At 33.8% G+C, this 22,435-nt stretch overlaps 1 protein-coding gene across 1 annotated transcript; it reads right to left on the reverse strand.

Annotated features, from left to right (window-relative positions):
* Positions 1–11,364: 11,364 nt before the first annotated feature.
* On the reverse strand, positions 11,365–12,580 carry LOC107482814 (protein MAIN-LIKE 1-like). The gene is made up of 5 exons (XM_016103410.1): positions 12,497–12,580; positions 12,038–12,393; positions 11,651–11,983; positions 11,486–11,573; positions 11,365–11,400 (listed from the first exon to the last, which is right to left on the reverse strand). Exons 1-5 carry the CDS (start codon positions 12,578–12,580, stop codon positions 11,365–11,367), a joined length of 897 nt encoding a protein of 298 aa, XP_015958896.1.
* Positions 12,581–22,435: the final 9,855 nt, after the last annotated feature.

Below are 22,435 nucleotides of genomic sequence, written 5' to 3' on the forward strand. Positions count from 1 at the left end.
AATATTTCATCACTCTCTATGCTTCCTCAAAAATAAGCATACTTTGTCTCATTCTAAGTGTTAGAATATAATTAGATCAAATTAGTATCAATTAGTATTATTTAGCATATCTGAATATTTATTACAGGAGATTACGTCTTTTTTATTATTACGATTCTCTTAACACCTATAAATACCCTCCTATATTGTACCATTCAGACAACTTGAACAGACAACTTGAATACACTCAATAATACACAAATCTTTTCTCCAATTTAGTCTCTTGTTTCTAACATGGTATCAGAGTCATGGTATCCTCCTTGAAGAGGATATGTTGTTTTCCTTCCGGTGAAATCACCGTAGTTTTGCCATTCTTCTTTCCCTTTTGTCACTCCTTTGATGGTTTTTTACCTCACCGGCTAGCCTGTTTTCTCTGTCTTGTTTTTTTCGAGTCGAATGATCAAACATTGTCATGCTTACCTATTCTCATGAAGAAGTTATACAGTTTTCGCTCTCTTTCGGCAGTTCTGTCTGCGTTCTCTCGTTGCAGTTCCGTCTGCGTTCTCTCGTTGCAGTTTCGTCTGCGTTCTCTCGTGGTAGTTCCATCTGTGTACTCTCGTGACAGTTTCATCTGCGTTTTCTCGTGGCAGTTCGTCTGCGTTTCGTCTGTATTTTCTTGTGGCAGTTCCGTGTGCTTTTCTTTCTAGTAGTTTCGTCTGCACTTCCTTCAGATAGCGGCAATTCCGTCTGCGCTTCCTTTAGACTAGCGGCAGTTTCATCTGCGCTTCCTTCAGACTAGCGGCAGTTCCGTCTGCGCTTTCCGGCAGTTCCATATGCGCTTCCTTTCGGCAGTTCCTTCTGCACCCGTTTTATCAGTTTATGCAATTTTTTTTCTTTATTTCGTTGTTTTAAATAAGTTTCAAACTCAATGTGTCTCTTGAGTTTGAGCGGGGATGTTAGAATATAATTAGATCAATTAGGATCAATTAGTATTATTTAGCATATTTGAATATTTATTATAGGAGATTACGTCTTTATTATTACGATTCTCTTAACACCTATAAATACCCTTCTATATTGTACCATTTAGATAACTTGAACAGACAACTTGAATACACTCAATAATACACAAATCTTTTTTTCAGTTTAGTCTCTTGTTTCTAACACTAAGGTAGTGTTTGGTAGAGAGACAGAGATTGAAAGACTGATAATGAGAGACAGAGACTTGGAGACAGAGATTGAGATAAATCTCAGTATTTTGTTTGTTGTAAAGTGGGAGACAGAAATTGAAATAAGAATGAAGCTCTAATTTAATTTGTACAAAGGATAAAAGTGGAATTAATTAATTGAAATGGGGGTATTTTAGGTATAAAAGGTTATTAAAGTTTCAATTTCAGTTTCTAAAAATTTTAGTCTCCTGTGTCCTCATTTTTTGGAGGTACTAAAATACTGAAATTTTAGAGACAAAGACAGAAATTTTAGTACCAGTCTTTGAGCCAACAAACATGATATTGAGTCTCAATTTCTCAGTCTCTGTCTCAATACCTCAAAACAAACGCTACCTTAAAGAGTGATAGTATTCTTCAACACAAAGTTATATAGGAGTTTGTCGCTAGGTATTTGACCAAAGAGGATCGTCCAGTTCCTATAAAATCTATCACTAAGATACCCCTGGAGGGGGGTAGGACTAAGCGGAGTCAAAAGAGTTTCCCATGAGATGGAAAATGAAAACTATTAGCCTCACAGGGGTTTTGTGAATATCGAAATAGAAAATCTTTTTTATTCTATTTATATAGAATAATACTTGTTAATTCCCTTTTTTGAGCGGAACCTTTATGAAATAAGATAAAATATCATATTAGATGGCTGTGATACTTTCAAAAATCAAAATTCTTGATCAATGAAAATAGAAGAACAATATCATCATCTTTTTTATTCATATCATTTCAATTAAGCTAAAAATTATTACGTGTTGTGGTAACAAATATACCTCAAATCCAAGTTATAATTAGAATATAATCAAATGTGCTCAAGATAATAATCAAATTTAATAATCTAATTAGAGTTCAGATTAATTATAATCAGATTATGATTAAATACACTATAAACTATATTACAAATTTTAATTATAATCAAATACACTTAAAATAATAATTAAATTCAAGAATCTAAAAATTTAAATTCATGTTATAATTAGATTATAATCAAACAAAATGCTTTAAATTATATTCCACAAATTCAATTATAATCAAACGCACTCCTGGTGATTTTTTTTTCTGTTGTCATTTTTATTGTTTTTTTCTTTTCTTTTTTCTCTAATTTTATCATTTTTGACCAACTCTAAAATTCCTGTCTGATAATAATTTTAGAATTCAGAAACATTTGGATTATTGTATCTTTTCTTAACGTCTTATACTCATTTTATGTTCAATAAAAAATAAATTAATAATGTCATACCAAAAAATATTATTAGAATAACGAAACAATACATTTATATTATTTTAGTAAGGCTGGCTCATCAATAATAATGAGTTCGTTATTTATTTAATACTTATTTTTTATTGTATAAGTTACACAACTCTTAAAAAAAGAACTTCAATAGAGTGTTAAGAGAAAAAAAAAGGGCATATATTAACATTTCAAAAGACAAGAAAAAAGATAATATAAGCTGCATTGTGTACAAATTCAATTTAGTTTTTTCTATAACTAAAAAAAATAGACTAGCTATGTATATAACTAAAAACTAGAACAGACCTAATAAAAGGTTGCACAAAGAAAGTTTTTATTTTCTATTTATATTTTCAATTGAATACTTTAACGAATAAAATAAAATTTTACGTTGAAGCAAAATATTTAATCAAATCAAAATATTTATTTTTTTCTATTTTTACAGTATTTCTAATTCGACAGGTCAAAAATTAATCCGTCGAATCAAAATATTTAATTAAATCTAACAAAGTTGTTATAACAATTTTTTAAATCCTCCTCCTCTTCCTCCTATTTTTCTTCTAAATTCATGTACGCAAGTTGTACTTTTTTTCCTTTTTTTTTCTTTTTTTTTTCTTTCTTCTCCAATGTTGTGTCTTCTTCTTTTTCTTTTTATTATCGTCATCACCAATAATACTAACATTTTGTAAATATTTTTATTAGTTCTGATTTTCTCTACCGCTATCATTAAATAATTTCGGTTTATTTCTTAATTTATTTCAGTTCATTTGTGTGTTAATTGAGGTTCACTTGATGCTGCTAATAAGTATTAACTAAATTTTTTATTTCTTAAGTAATTTCGCTTTATTTCTTAGTTTAATTGAGATTCATTTGGATCCAGAAATGAATTCGATGTGTTTTTTTATTGAGTCTTTTTTACTATTTGTTCAAATCTGAACTAATTTCAGTTCATTTGTGTACTAATTGAGATTCATTTGATATTGTTGATAAGTATTGACCAATTTTTTTATTCTTTAAGTAATTTCGGTTTATTTCTTAGTTTAATTGAGGTTCATTTGGATTCAGAAATAAATTTGATGTATTTTTGTTGATGATCGAGTTCTTTTATTTCTTTTTTTAAATCTGAACTAATTGAATGGAATAGAATGGAATCTAATACAATTAAATAAAGTAATAATGAATAATTTCATTCTTATTTGCTAAAAAATTTGGTCAATACTTATCAGTAGCATCAAGTGAACCTCAATAATTTCATTCTTATTTGCTAAAAAATTTGGTCAATACTTATCAGTAGCATCAAGTGAACCTCAATTAACACAAACACATCAAATTCATTTTTGGATCTAAATGAACATCAAATAAACTAAGAAATAAACTGAAATTACTTAAAGAATAAAAAATTTGGTCAATACTTACCAGCAATATCACGTAAACCTCAATTAACACACAAATGAATCAAAATTAATTCACAAATAAAATCGAAATAAACTAAAAAATGAACCGAAATTATTTAATGATAGCACAAGAGAAAATCAGAACCAATAATGATATTAGCAAAATGTTTAGAGCAATGCTAGGGGGCCAGCAACATTTGTAATTGGTAGCCATCAATTAGCCATCAATGATGATTTGATGGTGTAAGATTGATGTGAGATTTTATCAAATGGCTCACCTTTCTCTGCTGGTTACATGCTGGCCAAAATGCAATAAAATTGCTGGCCCCTTAGACTTTTCCAAATGTTTATATTGTTGGTGATAACGATAACGAAAGAGAAGAAGAAGAAGAATAATAAGAAGGGAAGAAGAAGAACCTATGTGCGCAAATTTAAATAGAGGAGGAGGAAAAAATGGAGAAGGAGAAAAAAAATGAAGACGAAGAAGGATATATTTTCTGTTATTAAAATACATGTAATGTATATACTGATGTGATAAAAATAATTTTTGTTAAGTTTAGACTTAATTAAATTTAATTGGTAAAAGTACTTAGATATATAATTAGACTGTAATAAATAATAGCAAAAATATATTTTAAATCTCTAGTAGAATTTGTTATTTGAGAGTGGAATTAGAATCTAAATCCAAATCTTAATGAAAAGTGAGATTGGGGTTTAATTTTTCTGTCTTTGAATATTATAGACTATATACGTATTTTTATATCTGTAATTGATTTTGGTACATGATTTAGTCTACATCTAATATGATACTTTCTCTATATATAATACAGGTTTAATAGAAATGTATTGTATTTTAATAACACAGTATGATATCGAAATAATGAAATTTATTTTAGAAAAATTAGACCCTTTTATGTCCACTATGTTATATTGTTATCTGCTTTTTATTATTATGAGTTTATGACTTTCGTTGCACGATGTCATCTCAATATTGGGCATATTTTATATCCATAAGGATAGAGATGGAGACTCCTTATTTTGTTTTTATTTAGAGTGTATTCTTTTCTTACTCAATTAGCTTATGACAAAATCTACTATAATAAAATATAGTTATATGATATATATCCTTTCAATCACCCTTAGTGCTAAGAATTTCATTATCTTTTTCTTGCACATATCATTTTAATTTCGAAGGTTCTAGACTAAAGATATCCATTAGCGTATGTTAGTTTACGCTCGTATGAAGTGTAAATCAATATATATATATATATATATGGCCTAAATATTTTAATATGTTTAAAAAAGCTTTTCACCGAAAATTTTACTTCAGAATTTTTTTAATCTGAAATTCTTAAAAATATAAAAATATTTCATGAACCAAACACCCTCTAAAGAGGCATGTTCCATGCATTAATACTAATAGTGTCTACCACACGGAATTTGGATAAGCAAATTTATCTTAATCCCACTCTATTAAGTACAAGATTACCAATAAAATTGGATTTATACTCCCTAAAAGATGATCAATCATATATTATATATACATTAGAATGAGTTAATAATATAAATAATAATAAATCTAAGAATTTTATTAAGAAGGGACAAAAACTAAAAATTTGTATAAATTAAATATTATATCATATATTTTGTGACGTTGATTTTTTATTATTATTTTAAATAAAAATTTTCAATTGTCATATCAAAATAAAAGGTTTCCTTAAAAAATAATAATTTAATATTTTAATATTATTCATAACTAAAAGTAATTTTGAAAAATTTATTTATGTCAAAGTTGTTTTCTACATAAAATTATTATTTTTGTACTTTATTATCATAAAAAATATAGCATATATAATATAAATTAATTTATCTAATACTTTAAAAATAATTAAATATAATTAATTTTTTATATGATAAAAGATAAAACATTAAAAAAATAGAAATAACAACAAAAGAAATTCATTGCCAACGAGTTATAATTCAAATAACATATCTATACTCACCTAAGAGGTCGTGGATTCGAGTCTCCTTATTTTCAATAAAAAACAAAAAAATCATTGAATAAAATAATATAGAATGCAACAAGTGAGGCTTCATGTAACAACCCAGATCACCCGCTAGCACGATATTGTCTGCTTTGGTACACAAGGCCTCAGAGTTTTGTCTTTGACGATAGGAATGCTAGTCGAAGCCCCCCACACTCACTCGTCAAAATGCGTCATGCTAGGGAGAGGTATCCACACCTTTATAAGGCATGCTTCGTTCCCCTTCCCAACCGATGTGGGACCTTACAATCTACCCCCCTAAGGGAGCCCAGCGCCCTCGCTGGCACATCGATCCGGGTTCTGGCTCTGATACCATCTGTAACAGCCCAGACCACCCGCTAGCACGATATTGCCGCTTTGGCACACAAGGCCTCACGGTTTTGTCTTTGATGATAGGAATGCTAGCCGAAACCCCTCATACTCACTCGTCAAAACGCGTCATGCTAGGGAGAGGTATCCACACTCTTATAAGGCATGCTCGTTCCCCTCCCAACCAATATGAGACCTTACACTTCAACTCCATGCTTGTGTAATGGAATTTTTTATGAAATAAATTAACATATATTTATTTTCAGTTATTTGAACTTTAATTTTTTAGATACTTTTTATTTTGGATTTAGGACAAGTTCGTCACACCCTCGACAAACTCTATAATTTAAATAGAGTTCGCCGGACTCCTGACAAATTTTATAATTTATATGAAGTTCGCCGCACTTCCCGACGAACTTCAAGTGGAGTTTCCAAAATACAAGCATGGTTGTTGGAGAACGGAGCTCAAAACCACAATTTTATTCTCCACTTTGGTTCTCATCTTGGCATTTTTTTCTACAATGCTAATAAATCCATTGTTATCCATTCATTATGATGGTGAAATAGTGTATGATGAAGAAGGTTCTATCGTTTTTAAGTTTAAGCAACCAATAATTACGTATATGACACTAGAAGTCAACAGTCTAACAACGTTAAAAAATTTAATATTGCATTCTGTTGGACAACAACACACAAAAAAAAATAAAAAATATTTATTACAGATATCCGTCCAAAGTAAATGACAATTTGTTTTATAAAAAAGTATGTTACAGTTGTCTTTGTTCTCCACTCTGTTGTTATTATGTTTATTAGATCACAGTTTTGAAAAATATTTCTGTTGTTTTAAATTAGGTATCGGTTACGTGACGACAAGGACGTATGTCTTATAAGGTCGTGGCACAATCGATGGACAAATGTTCATTTGTTGGAATTATTCATGTTTTTTGTTGAGTTGGGTGGACGAGGATCATCTGTGATACTGTTGATGATAGTTCGTTAAGTGGAGCTGTTAGACAAAATATTAGAAGGACGATGTCCGATCTAAATATCCCACTTGAAGGTAGTTAAGAGGGCTCAAACGTTGAACTTGGTAATGCTGACATGATGGAAGATAATATTGAAAATCATGAGGGTTTTGCTATAAGGGATCCAATGATGGATCTGTATGAAAACGCATAGCATATCATATTGCCGAAAATAAGAAAAATGGGAGGTTAGGAGATACAATGGTCCTCATACTTGCATGCAAACATCCATGGGCCAAGACCATCGTAGGTTAGATTCAAAGGTGATTGCTCAACACATATTCACAATGGTCAAAGCAGATCCAATAATTAACATCAGGGTTCGATAAGGAGGTGTGGAGAATCACTTCAGTTACAAGGCCTCCTACAGAAAGGTTTGACTTGCAAAGCAGAGAGTTATTACTAGAATATATGGCAATTGGGAGGAGTCATACAACGAGCTTCCTCGTTAGTTATTCGTTATGCAGATGTACTTGCTCGGTAAGATACATTTCATTGTCCTTAGTTATGTATAAAGTCACCATCTACATGTGCTAACTGTTGATGGGTTTTTAGGTACTTGGGTGCAATTTGTGACACAACATTGGCTTGGTTCAGTCAATACTGTCAAGTTTCATCGGGTTTTTTGGATATTTCCACCGTGTGTTAAGGCTTTCAAGCATTGCAAGCCACTTATCTCTATCGATGGCACCCACATATATGGTAAATACGGAGGCACATTATTGATGGCCATTGCTCAAGATGACAATGCAAACATTTTTCCTATTGCATTTGTTGTTGTTGAGGGTGAGACGAAGGAGGCTTTGTCGTTCTTTCTTTCGTATCTGCGGCAGCATGTGACACCACAACCAGCGTCTTAGTGATTTCAGACAGACACAAATTAATTGATGATGTGTTGAACGCCGAGAAAAGTTTATGAAAACCACATCATGCCTTCTATGCATTTTGTACAAGACACATTACTGCCAACTTCATGACTCACTTCAAAAACAAGGACTTAAAGAAGTTTCTGGTTAACGCAGCGTATTTAAAGTTGCAGCAGGAGTTCACTCATTATTTTGGCTGTCTGAGGGGAAAGAATGTAGCAATCATAAACTGGCTTGAAGAAATGCCTCAGTTACATTGGGCACAGTATGCGGATGAGGATCGTCGGTTTGGTCACTTGACGACAAACATCTCAGAGTGCATTAATGCTGTCGTGAAGGATTTTGATAATTTGCCCATCACGACTCTTGTTAAGTCAAGTTATTTTTGTTTGGGTAAATTTTTTGCTAGGAAGGATTCAGAGGCCCTTGCCCAGCTTCAAGTCGGTGCTAAATTCTCACAGACGTTGATAAAGGCCATATAATTCAACTCGAAGCATGTCAACACTATGAATGTTTACCAGTTTGATTGGTCGAGGACTACATTCACGGTTGAAGAGTTAGCAGTAGTTCCTGGGTCCAGGCAACAGAATTACCAAGTGCTACTTGATGATGGTAAGTGTGATTGTAGGTATTTTCAGGCTCTTCATGTTCCTTGCTGTCACGTTCTTGCAGGTTGGTCTCATGCATGACTTGATTGAAAGCAGTATGTGCATCCTGTGTATTGCATGGAGTTGGTCTTTTATTTACAAATCTGAGTTTTGACCCAACTCTAGAATGATGAGAGTAAAGAGAGATTGTCCCGTCAGCTTCAGGATTTGTAACAACATGGATGATGTTGAGCATAGCGGGGAGAAGAGGTACGAATTGTGTTGTCAAGTCGTTCACACGCATAAGACTTGTACCGCTCTTAACGGTGGAGGGGCTGGCGTTAGTTATAAGTGTCGTTTTAGGGTGGATAACTCTATTATTGTAAGCGTTGTACCATGTAATTTACTTCATTTGACTACTTGAGAATAGAATACTTGTTTGAACTTTAAAATAATGATATTAATTATAACAAAATTAATATTTTCTTATAACTAACTGTTGTACACTACACATTTTTAACACAATTAATATTTTATCACAAAACCTACTAGCCACAACCTCGCCTACCACCATGTGGACCAGGACATCATCCAAGAGGTCTCGGGTCAAGATAGCTACCTGTGCCACATGCAGGAGGTCTGACATCGTGTTGTCCTCGCCCGAGGGGCAGATCTGGATTAGGTATTAGAGTGCTCATTTGGTCCCTTAGAGTCGCGTAATCTGTAATGCAGGATGACCCACTAGATAGATTGTCCATGTATCATGGCCGGTATGCAGATTGTGGAGGAGTGGTGTGCCTATGTGAAAATGGCTAGGTCTGCTGTGGCATTGCCGGAACATCCGGCAACCCACCATCACCCCCTGGATAAAGCGAGTCATCCGATCAAGCATATCCATCGTCACATCAACCATGTCCTGCGTATCCAAAATGGGCTCATAATCTATCTGGGGCTAGAAGTCTGGCAGGGTGAATGGCAGGTTGAACTGAATGTCAAGGTGCGCACTGGCAACTAGTGTATGCCCCTGGTGACTAGGCCCGACATCCGAAGGGTGTGACCCAGGTGGTCTAAGGGACAAGTAGTCTCCAGAGAAGGGTCATGAAAGATCCCCAATCGTGTGTCCAACATCCTCTGTCACACGCGCTGGTGGGCTAATGGAATCTCTGTCGTGGGCAACCTCTAGATCCCCCTGCCTACCTCTCCCTCCACTGCATCTCCCTCTACTTCTACCTCTCCCTTCCCCCAGCATGAGGCCGCACCTCTGGAAGGTCACCATCCTCTGGCTGGTGCAGTTGTGGAGCATCCGAGTCGTGAATTGATGCGTGAGCATCTTTTCTATCTTTTTCTAGTGAATTTGCATTTGAATTGTTAAGTTTAATCAAGATTCAAATACTTTTTAGCCACTATGAATGCTACTTTGAGTTTTGTGTAATTCTGTTTATTTCAGGTAGCATTCAGATGGATTTGATGGAGTTTTATAGAAGAAGAGGAAGAAAGTGGATGATGCTGTTAACCCTGACCTCCCTTACCTCATTCCACACTTTATAACTTTTCAGAATCCTAGTTTTCTCTCTGAACCATGAGCAACTAAACCTCCACTGTTAAGGTTAGGAGCTCTGTTTATTGTATGAATTGATACTATTACTCTTCTATTTTAATTACTGTATTGATTTCCATTTCAAGAATTTATTTTCGTTCTTCATCTTATGAATCTGGGTGGAACGGAAGTATGTCCCTTATTCTAATTGAGTTCTTGTAAAGCTTGGAAAAGTAATTTACATGAACAATAGTTTGAAAACAAATTCTCCTAAATCACTAATTATCTGGACTTAACAAAATACGAGACATATAATCCTCTTATATTTGGATAATTAAGGTTTCTGTGGCACATAAACTAGTTTTGAACTTAACCCTTTAATCGAAATCAAGTGACCAAAAAATTGGCGGTTGATGAAGATTAGAGGAGACTAAAAAGGTCTAAGGAATTAGGGTTTAGTCACATATAGTTTGCCATGAACTGAATCTTGCATGATTAAAATAGTTGGTAAGAAATAGAAATCCAGAAGATAAATAACTCTGAAACCTTAACTGTTCTCTCGTATAATCTTCATACAAATTTATTGTTTGTTTTATTAATTCTCTGAATTTACTGTTTAACACTATTGAACTCTCAACATCATTTTCTGTTTGTCTGACTAAGTAAATCACCCAATCATTTTTGCTTAATCCATCAATCCTCGTGGGATCGACCCTCACTCACCTGAGGTATTATTTGGTACGACCCGGTACACTTGTCGGTTAGTTTGTGGATTTTAAATTCTACACCATGAATCAGGAGGTCATCTGGTACAACCCCGCCTGCCACCAAGTGTTGGTCACCCTGACCAACCAACTCTATGTGGGCCCACTGAAGATACCAAGTCATGTATGACCGTGATGGACGCAAGTCGATATGGTGGTGTATATGGAGGTGATGGTCTGCACGAGCATCTCACATCTCATGCCAGCAACCATAAAATGCTAGAACCACTTGCCTTGCCCGAACCTACCATCGTGCCGATGCATCTCATCGATGTTCAGAGGCCTAGTCAAAATGTGCTGCAGGCGACCGAACTGTTAACCTGATGCCACTCAATGATAGCAAAGCAAAGGAGCAGATATACAACCACCGCCGAAGCTTCAGCCTCAGCTATCCACGGTGGAACTACACCTTACAGATGTAGGCCAGCATACGGCGTCCAGTCAACCTGTTCACAAAACGTAAGACACATCATATACAAGTTCCAAATTTAATTAACATAAAATTATAATTCTTAAATCTTTATCACTTACGTTGAGGATGCCGATCCCATTCAGCATACGCCTATAATGCCTAAGCCTGTGCTCACCTTTGGCATTATCTAGACGGTACTCAACCCACCTACAATACCGTGAATGATTACACATTATTTCTCAATTTCATTTACTAATGAAGAAAAGTACAAAAATGAATAATACCTCTCAACTAGCAGAAATCGACGAGTATCAAATCCAACCGGCCATAGTAATGGAATATGGAGATAGGCCCAAGAGAGCAGTAAACTAATGCAACCACCCAGATTGCGCTGACTATGCTTCATGGCACGACACATTTGGCAGTACAACCATGCCAGCACAGCCAATCCCCATGATAACCTGCCATATCTGTCATGGTCCTCTAGCAGGGGGAGCCACCTGATGTGTACCCGAGAGTCAGATGCATTCGGGAATAAGATACCTCCGATCACCTGCATGATATACCCTCTCCTGTACCGCAACAGGCGCTCCTCAATGACATCCTGCTCGAGCTCTCTACAAACGGTATTGTGAAACCAAGTGAGTTTGACAGTTCACTTGCTCTATGACTGTTTATCTTCTAGGTCAGGAATAGCACCCAGTAGCTGTTGGAAAAAGTTTTCAATGGACCATCCATCATGGTGCTGCTTCCACCCATCGATGCAGCCACCAACAGGATCACCATCGATCGTGAGTCCCAACTGGTAGGTCACGCCCTGTAGGGTGATAGTCATCTCTCTCCATGGCAAATGAAATGTATGGGACTCAGGTCTCCACCTCTTTATCAATGCTGACGCTAATGACCAATCGTGCTTGAACTCTACTATATACGCCACATGCTCAAACCCGGCTCGCCTGAGATCTGGCATAATCTCCTCAACTGGGCGTTTCATCGAATTTCGTCTGGTGCGCAAGATCTGAGGCGCCTACCGAACCAAAAATACAAGTAAAAAAAAAGAGGGTCAACACATAAAATTACAAATTCACATTTTTATTATAATATAATAAACAAGAGTAATAAAAGTGTACCACTCGATCAAGTTTTTCGACAATGTGCTCAGCCTGATCCAATCTGTAAAGCGTATGTTCATACCCCAATAATTGTTGCTCCATCTAACTACACTCTAGTAAATAAAATAACATGAACTAAGTTCTAATTGTCTACCTTACATCTTAATCAATTTATAAACTTACTAATTAAAATGTAAACCAACTACATGAAACCGTCAACTAACTCTAAACATACTAATGAATAATTAACTGATAACTTAATTTTACTAACTATGTATCATTCTAATCTAATCTAATCCAATTACATATTCAACTAACTCTATAAACATACTAATCAATAATTAACTGATAACTTAATTTTACTAACTATGTATCATTTTAAACTAATCTAACTAATTATTCAACTAATTATCATCTAACTCACAACTTAAACTAACTATTCCGACTAAACTAATTAACAATTAACTAATAACTTACTCTAATTAACATGTTATAAACAGTAAATAGTAACTATACTTAAAAATAATAACATAAAAAATCTAACTAATATGTTATATACTCTAACTAACATGTAACAGTAAACAGTAACTGTAATTAACATGTTATATACTGACTTGAAGATGACGATATAGTGGATAACGAACTTTACGGATATTGGAAGACGAAAAATCTCGTAGAGAAAATTCTGAATATCACAAGCGAAGGAGGAAGAAAGTAAATTTAAAAGGAAGAAAGCGACAAACTGAATTGGCCCCACGGTTTATATAGTATGACAAACTCTACTTGAAATTTGTCGGAAGTGTGATGAACTTCATGTTCGCAGAAGATTAAACAAACACTATTTAAATTATGGAGTTCGACAGAGGTGTGACGAATTTGTCCTAAATTTTTAAAAAATATATATCTAAAAAATTAAAGTTCAAATAACATGTTTATAAAAATAAATATATTTTTTAATTTATTTTAGAAAAAAATCTTATGTAATAGTGTCAACAACCTACCACTAAACTAATGCATACAATGAATGACAATTTAAGCGTCATATAATATATAATGAAATCTTGAAATTCTAGGAAATAGTTGCACACCTCTCAATAATTTTGTTGAGTATAAAATATATATTAAAAATCAATTAAATTATATGTATATTTATATATAAATATATAATAATTAAATTTAGTATATAAATAATATTTTTAAAAGACGAAATACAAAAATATAAAATAGGCATAAAGATAGCTTTCCACGCCATTTTCATTGTTATTTGCATGAAAATATTATTATTTAAATCTGATATTTATAAGATAATGTGTTGATACACTCCACCATTAAGTGTGTGTTTGGATTACAGTTTGCAAATGGGAGTTTGCATAAAATTGATTTTGCAAATTTGATTTTGGTCAAAAGTAGGTTTGTGTTAAAGTGATTTATGTTTGGTAATTTTTGTATCAAAATGGATTATAGTAAAATAAATGTTGTTTGGCTTATACCATTCAAAATCACTTTTAGATAAAAAATTACTAAAATGGACATCAACTTAGATTTTTTTATATTATCCTATTGTTTTAATTTAGATATTTAAATAGATTTTATTAGTTAATTTTATAATAAAATTAATATTTACTTACTAAAATAAAAATAACATATAAAAATAGACAAAATATTTTTTTAAATAAAAATAAAAATTATATATTTTAGATATATATATATAAAAGAATATTTAATCAAATATGTTACATTTTTAAGTATTAAATGTTACTTTAGTATTTTTTTACATCGTACTCTTATTCTAGTACTCTCAATAATCTTATTCTTAATATTAATTTGAAATCCAACGTTTATGATTTTATTATTATATATGATTAATTTTTTATTTAATTTATCTTTTTTAATGGAATCATAATCTATATTATAAAAAATTACACTAAAATATAGTATAGGAGAATTACAATTATAAAAGATAGTACTGAAAATAATAAAAAAAATTAAATGATTGAAACAAATCTAGAAGTTCTTAATGATCTTTTTATATAATATATTTTTAGTATTTTTAGTACTCTTTTTTTAGTATGTTATAATTTTTTACTATTATTATTATTTACAGTTAATTTTTTTATTTAATTTACTTTACCTAATAGAATTAATAAATCATATTATAAAAAGATAATAACAAACATAATACATAAAAATCACGATTATAAAAGTGTATAATGTCAAACAAATAGTTAAAAAAATAAAAATAATAAATAATAGAAAATTAGAGCTCATATAAATAGAAATAACAAGAATTTTATAAATAATACAATAACATATACAAAGGATAAAGTTGGTAAAAAGTAAATAAAAGGTTAGTATCTATGGCTAAAAGCCCGTTAAGAAAACGCAGAAGCTAAAAATAGTTGCTTCTTGTAAACGCTGGTTTTGGCAGCAGAATCACTTCTGCATTTATGAGAAAAAAATTTGCCAAACCAAATATTGAAACTTTCAAGAAATTTAAACGTGCTTCTTCTCTTCCAACGGGTTTCCAAACACACCCTAAGGTGGTAAATAAAACTACACTACTAAATATTAAGATAATGTTCAACAAAATAAAAAGTACAAATAACGAACATTTCTCTTTCACATAACCATTGTTTGACAAGAAATATTAGTTAGGGTATTAAAATTTATTGTTTTTGTTTATTATTTAGTTATTAATTTAATTTTTTTAGTATAATTTTTTAATTTAATAATTTAACAATATATTTGATTTTATATTTTTTAATATTAATAATTAATTAATAATAATAAATAATAAATTATAATGATGATCTAGTATTTCTCTTGTTTGATTCCTATCACAAAACAATTTTCTTTCCATACAAAGTTGTAGCAGAGGGATTAAAAGTTTTGGGACATTGATTGCTACTTAACAAGGCTCAAGAAAAGCATATACTATAATGCATGTCTAAGCTAAGATAACAATGAATGAAGGAAAAGGTGATGGGATTGACGGAAAGATTGTCCTGTGAGTTGTGAGTTATGAAAACATAGTCCAAAATAATAATAATAATAATAATAATAATAATAATAGACCACATAAAACACAATCATCCCTATTTAGTAGTCTACTCAACATGACCTCTTGTTCCTACACAAACAGTTTTAATCACAAAATTACATGCACTATGGTTATATCAATCATGTCCTACAATTGTGCCTCACATGATGAATTAGATGGATGCATCATTTCATTTGAATAAAAGATCCTACGAGAAAAAGGAAATATATTTGAGAAATTATGACTATTCAAATGAGAGATCCTATTTTCTTATATTTTTCTTTTTTAGTAGTGAATTCTCTCTTTTTCGAAGTAATATTTCTTTTAATTCTTTTAATTCATTAAAAACACTTTTTATTTTTAATATAGAAGTAAATTTGGTGTCTTGTCTTGTTATGGAGTACACAAGTGCTTTACCTGTAGTGACAGTGGAACACAATTCAGATCCAGGGAGTTGTGGGAGAAGAATCCGGACGATCCGATTAGAGGGAGCAACTCCGACCGTCCGATTTGTGATGCAAGGCCATGTGGCACGCTGTCGTTTACCCCATGGACGGTGCCCCTTATACCAACATGTTGGACCATATCCACTCCTTCCGAGTCCCTTTCAAGAACCCTGCCAGCCATACCTTTCCTCTTTTCTTCTTCTTCTTCAACCTCCAAAACTCCATTGTTGTTCATGCAAGTTGGAAGAAAAAATTCATAATGCCAAGGAAACAAAAATATAAAGATGTTGATCGTCCTAAACTTCATATTATACATCATCTCAGCCACCCTGATTATGTAAGTTTAATTTTTAATTTTTTATGGTTAAGATTTATTATTATTATTATTAGAAATTTAGGCATATATATTCAATGAAGAGGCAGATTATTATATGTTATAGAGTTAATGTTATTATTGTTAGAAAGTAGATTTAGGGACATATATAGATTAAGATTGTGATTATTAAAAATAATATATGGGTTAGAATTTTTTGTAATAATTTTAGAAATTATAATTATTTATTACGTATAAGTTGAATAATTTTTGGAAATGGTTTGGGAAATTTTAGCGTAAATTAGGCAGAATTTGTAGTAATATATTACTGTTTGTTGTTTGATGTTTAATTGAGATGGATATGTTGGTGTACCTGGGTGCATTGTAACTCAAACTGGACCAGACCGGCCGGTTTGATTTAAAAACGGGTGAACCAAATTGAAAATTGGTCCGGTTCGACTATGTCACCCTATAAGTCAATGAATCGGTCAAACCCGGTCAGACCGGTTCGAACGAATTGCCTAAGTTTCAAAATTTTTCAAAACGTGGAAGATGGGGTTCGAACCTCCTTTTTGAAGGAGAAAAATGATATTCACAACCACCAGACTGTTAAACTTGTTATTAATATATATGCAAATTAATATATATGTAAAATTATATATCATAGCTTTGCGATTTGTATTATTATGTCTTGGTTAGTTAATTGTGGAAATTATTTAAATTATATATCATGGATAGTTATTATCTTTTAGTAGTAAATTAGTCATTGTTAATGATTTGACTAATAATCTGATATGTTTTTGTAGAGTTTACGGTATCTGATATGTGATCACCCACTCCCTCCGCATCGGTACAATGATAGGATTGAGGAGCATTTACGGTTAACTGGTTTCTTACATGTTTCCCAAATTGGAGTAGTTCAATGTCAAAAAGTACTTGTAAATGCACTAGTCGAAAGGTGGCACCCAAACACACATGCCTTTCACCTTCCTGTTGGTGAATGTGCTGTGACACTGGAAGATGTTGCTCTTATCCTTGGTCTTCCAATAGATGGTCTTCCAGTCACAGGGATGACTATAAGTAGTTTTGAAACCTTAGAGGAGGAGTGTTTGTAGCAATTTGGGGTTGCACCGAGGAAGTCAGACTGTAGAGCAAGCTGCATAAAATTGACCTGGCTTCGAGATCTTAAAGAAAGAATACAGTTGGTTGACGAAACCAGCATGCAGAGGTACGTGAAGTGCCACATTATGCTATTATTTGGTACAGTCTTGTTTGGTGACAAGTCTGGGACATCTGTGCACTGGAAGTTCTTGCCTTTGCTTCGTGATTTTGGTAGTATCTGACAATACAGTTAGGGATCTGCATGCCTGGCACACCTGTACAGGTCATTATGTAGGACATCTCGTTTTGACTGCAAGAAAATCAATGGTCCGCTAACGCTTTTGCTAACTTGGGCTTGGATCCGTCTCCCATTTCTAGCGCCGGTTCCTCGGAAACCCTGCAGTTTTCCGCTTGCAAATAGGTAACATTTTCTTACAGTTACATCCTATATTCATATGTATAAAGGAATTGTGTTAATGAATTAAGTCATATTAGGTGGCGTAACTGGGAGCGTGGAGACCGACGCTTTAGGTACCTTACACTAGAGCATTTTAGAAAAAAACTTGGATGATCTCCAAGAAGGCCAAGTGTGTGGTTATTAAAGAAGTATTTGATTCAGGTTTAGTGTTAATGTTATCTGGGTTGTAATAATCTGTTTCCTTTATTGATCGCAGTTTGTGTGGCTTGCTTATGCTGTGGATTGCATTGATCCGGATATAATTCCTGCAGATATCTACATGCACTCGGTTGTGTGGAGCGCTACGGTGCCTCTAGTGTCTTTTGAAATCATTGAGTGGCATGCAACCGATAGGTTTAGGAGACAGTTTGGTTTCATTCAGTGAGTTCCTCATCAGGAACAAAATCTTGACAAGGCACACGGAATGGTCCTGACTGGTCCTAAGAATCTTGACTGGGCAACGACCACAACTCATTCGTTTTGGGTGATGTAGTGGACAAACAGGTATAACCACATTCTTACTGAGCTTTCCATGCCTCCACAGCATCTGTCGGATATTTACATGTACTGGTACCGTGCAAGATATGGCAACCACTTGAATCTGTCGAATCGTGTGGGTCAAGAGAATGATGAGGGTAATAAGGTCATGGATGATGACAATGGAGAACAGGAGCCACAGTCACCGCCACTTCCACCTCCACCTCCACCTACACAAGAACAATCGCAATGCTCAAACCCATATGTACCTCAAATACAGTTTACCACATCATATCCAATACAGTTTACTTGGATTCATGGCTGTAGAAGCAGTCCAATCACAGTACGGCCATTAGCCTGATATCATGCCTGGTAGGTATTCCTTGGACATGATGCATCCATACCGCACTTCCTCGGTTAGTACTGGAGGGTTGGTATCTGGTGACTCAAGTAGGAGTGATGGTGGTAGAGAAATTCTTAATAGTCAAAACCCCCATCGTGTTTCAATGGGTCTAATTGGAGAAAATGCTAATACAGTTGATCTAGAGACGGATGAGTATCTAGTTGATACCCAGATGACGAGGATGACGATGAGGAAGAAGATGAAAAGATGGACGAAGATAAAGAATCGAATAATGATGGTTCCAGTGATGGTGAGGGTGCATGTCTTATTATTGGTTTAATCTTTAGCCAGTTGATTATATTATATTCATTTACAGTTGATTTGCTTATATTATATACATGCTGGGTCATTTGATTATATTAAATTCATGTGTGGTTGAGTTGCATTTTTTATACGCTTGCTGCTTCGTTTGATTATGTTGTATTCATATATGGTTGAATTGCTTATATTGTGAACTTGCTCGAACAATTGATTATATTATATGCATTTATGGTGATTTGCTTATATTGTATACATGCTGGTTCACTTGTGTTGATTTTATTATATTAGAAACTTGTTCAGTCAACTAATTAAGTTATACACAGGTGAGGTATGTACTCCAGCTGGAGCAGGGAAATGCTACAATCTTAGGGTTGATCCGCCACGTTGTAGTGCTAATCGATACACTCCATCCATGTTCAAAAGGATCTCCAAGAAATGCAAGGATCTTGTGGACGACATAAAGTAGGCAAGGAGAAAGTAGATTTCGTGTATTTAGTATTATTACAGTGTAGTTCATCGAACATTTTTCCATGTATTGTTTACCTGTTCTATGGATTGTTACAATGCATATTATGGAGTACTTGTTTATCGAACATGGCATATAGTAGTTTGATATCAGTTACAATGTTTCAAGTAACAAACTTTGTAGCTTGGGTAAGTTATACAGGGTAGAAAATATCATAGACTACTTGGATTTAACACGAAATACATAAATCTATTGAGCATCATTGCCGGCGTTTGCACCACTTGCCTGACGGCATCTATTACGACTATGACCCTCAGCCCTACATTGCCTACATATCCTAGGACGGAGTAACATTCATGTGTCCATCTCGTTCAAGAAGCGCGTCATCCTCGGACGACCTTTGGTAACTCGTCTCAGGTACGGATTTGGTACGAATCGAGGCCCGTTGTAATCAGGCCATGTAGTAGGATTCCCCAGTGGCCTAAACCTGACTCGGTAAACCCGTCGGACTTGGTCCATCTTATACACCTCATGAACATAAACCTTCCAATATAATCGTTGATTTGCACAACATGCAAATACATGCCTACAAGGAATTCGGTCCACCTGGAACTCACCACAGTCACATCGTTGTCGACAGAGGTCGACGGCATACTCCACTCCACTTGGCATCTCACGCACTTCAAATACCTCATTCTTCCTTTCAAAGCAATTCATCTGGATGTTTCCTTATGCAAGTTGATTTGCATACAACTTGGAGGTCACAAGCTCAGAAAAAATATGGCCGGCAGTAATCCGAGCCTCCTCCTCGGATCTTTTTTGAGTGAATAACTCGTTGAGTCTGTAGAAAGTTGCTTTCACAAGTGCAGTAATGGGGAGATTGCGCGCACCCTTCAACACTGAGTTGATGCATTCCACGAGGTTCGTAGTCATGTGACCCCAGTGACGGACCCAGAAAAATTTTGCAGTGGGGCAAAAATATAATAAAATTTAAGTATAGATATATTTTTTTGTTTTCTACAATACTTAACAAATTAAGGATTAATCTGTTATGAAATTGAATTTCATTTAAAAGTCTATAATTGGCCAATGAGTTGCTACACATACGAGATGAAATTTGAATTCCCAACACTTACTTAAGTGGACAATGACTAAACTGATCACTCGACTAATCCAAATTGATTTAGATGTATTCAAAATTTTAAATTATAACTATCTATACATATTAATAAAAGCTAAAAATATACACACAATCACTTATAATTAAGTTTTAATTTAATTATCAACTAATTAACTAATATAATAAAATTAATTATCACTATTTTTTGAATTTATTTATTTATTTATTTTTTATTATTATACTAACTCAAATTTAATAATATAATAATTATTATTGTTATATGTTAAGTTTAATAACAAAATTTTAACATAAAACACAAGAAAATCATTTATATTTTATTTTAAAATAAACATAATATAACAACATATATATGTGTATATTTTAAAAATTCTATGGGGGCAAATGCCCCCTCTTCCTTGCACGTAGGTCCGTGCCTGTGTGACCCCATTAGTAACCACCATCGAATGCCAATGCATAATGTTTGCGGGGGATTCGGTTTAGCCAAGTTGTGTAAGTCTCGCCCCGTTTTCGTAAACGTTGGTAATGCAACTCGTACTCATGGACCGTCCTCGAATATCCTGCGCAACAAGAAAGGACAAATTACAAAAAAAACCATTAACAGTACCTACTTATTAATAATGGACCTCAAATTACAACAAGGTTACATATATTGATGACAAGTTTTTGTAGGTAGGTGTCTTGAACTTCCTCAAAACATTCAACTCTATATGCCTGATGCAAAACATGTGGAAAGCTCTGGGAAGCGACCAAGCTTCGTTACTGCAGGCCACAGCTGCATTGATAGATTTGTGTCAGTCAAAGATCAGTCCCATGCCATCCTGAGTCACTACATGCTGTCGCAGGTTACTCAGAAAAAAGTGCCACGCATTAGAATTATGTCCCTCCACAATAGCAAATGCAATTGGGACGATATTGTTGTTTCCATCTTGTAAAACTGCAACCAACAGACAACCCTTGTACTTTTTATACAAGTGAGTCCCATTTACTTGGACAACCGGTTTACAATGTCTGAATGCTCTATTACAGGGGTAATAACTCCAAAAGACTCGATGCAACACCTGGATATCTGTAACCAAGTCATCGCCTTGATAGGCAGGCATAGTGTCAAAATGGACAACTGCTGATGGCTCCTTATGACACATGGTTTCAAACCATATAGGCAAAGCTTCGTACGATGCTTCCCAACCTCCAAATATTTTTTCCTCTGATTTTTGCTTAGCCAACCATACTTTTCGATAGCTGACAGTGTAATTGAACTTGGACTGCATTCCCGCAATAACTGATTTCACCTTTATCAGGAATCAACCTCAACCAACGGCTTTATTGCTTCTGTCATTGTGTTCGAATCAAGCTTCGAATGATCTTGAGAAATGGTTGCTCTGGTGCAAGTGTGACTTCCATTATACCTCCTTATAACCCAACAGTACTTCCTGCTCATCAACCTAACCCTAATAAGCCAATCACAACCTAACCCATACTGCATACACTTGGCATAAAATGTCAGCGGCTCCGACTCATACACCTGGTAGTCTACACCTCTTCGGATAGTATAATCTTTTATCGCCCTAATAACAGCTTTCCTAGAACTGAATTCCATACCCACGGCAAATTCGCCATCTGCGACAAAAGGAATTTCTGCCACGACGACAGCCGTAGCATAAATAGTTAATACACAAATATTTAATAAGTCCAATTAAAAGTAAATCAATCTCTACCTACATCAATCTTAAAATAATTAATAAACACTAATTAAAATTATGAGCACATAAATAATTACTGATGAATAAACACTAATTATCATTTAACTTCATTAATAACTAACTGAAGGTTGTAGTAGGCTTAGAGAAGGGGG

The sequence above is a fragment of the Arachis duranensis genome, chromosome 4, assembly GCF_000817695.3.
Source record: "Arachis duranensis cultivar V14167 chromosome 4, aradu.V14167.gnm2.J7QH, whole genome shotgun sequence".
Lineage (NCBI taxonomy): Eukaryota > Viridiplantae > Streptophyta > Magnoliopsida > Fabales > Fabaceae > Arachis > Arachis duranensis.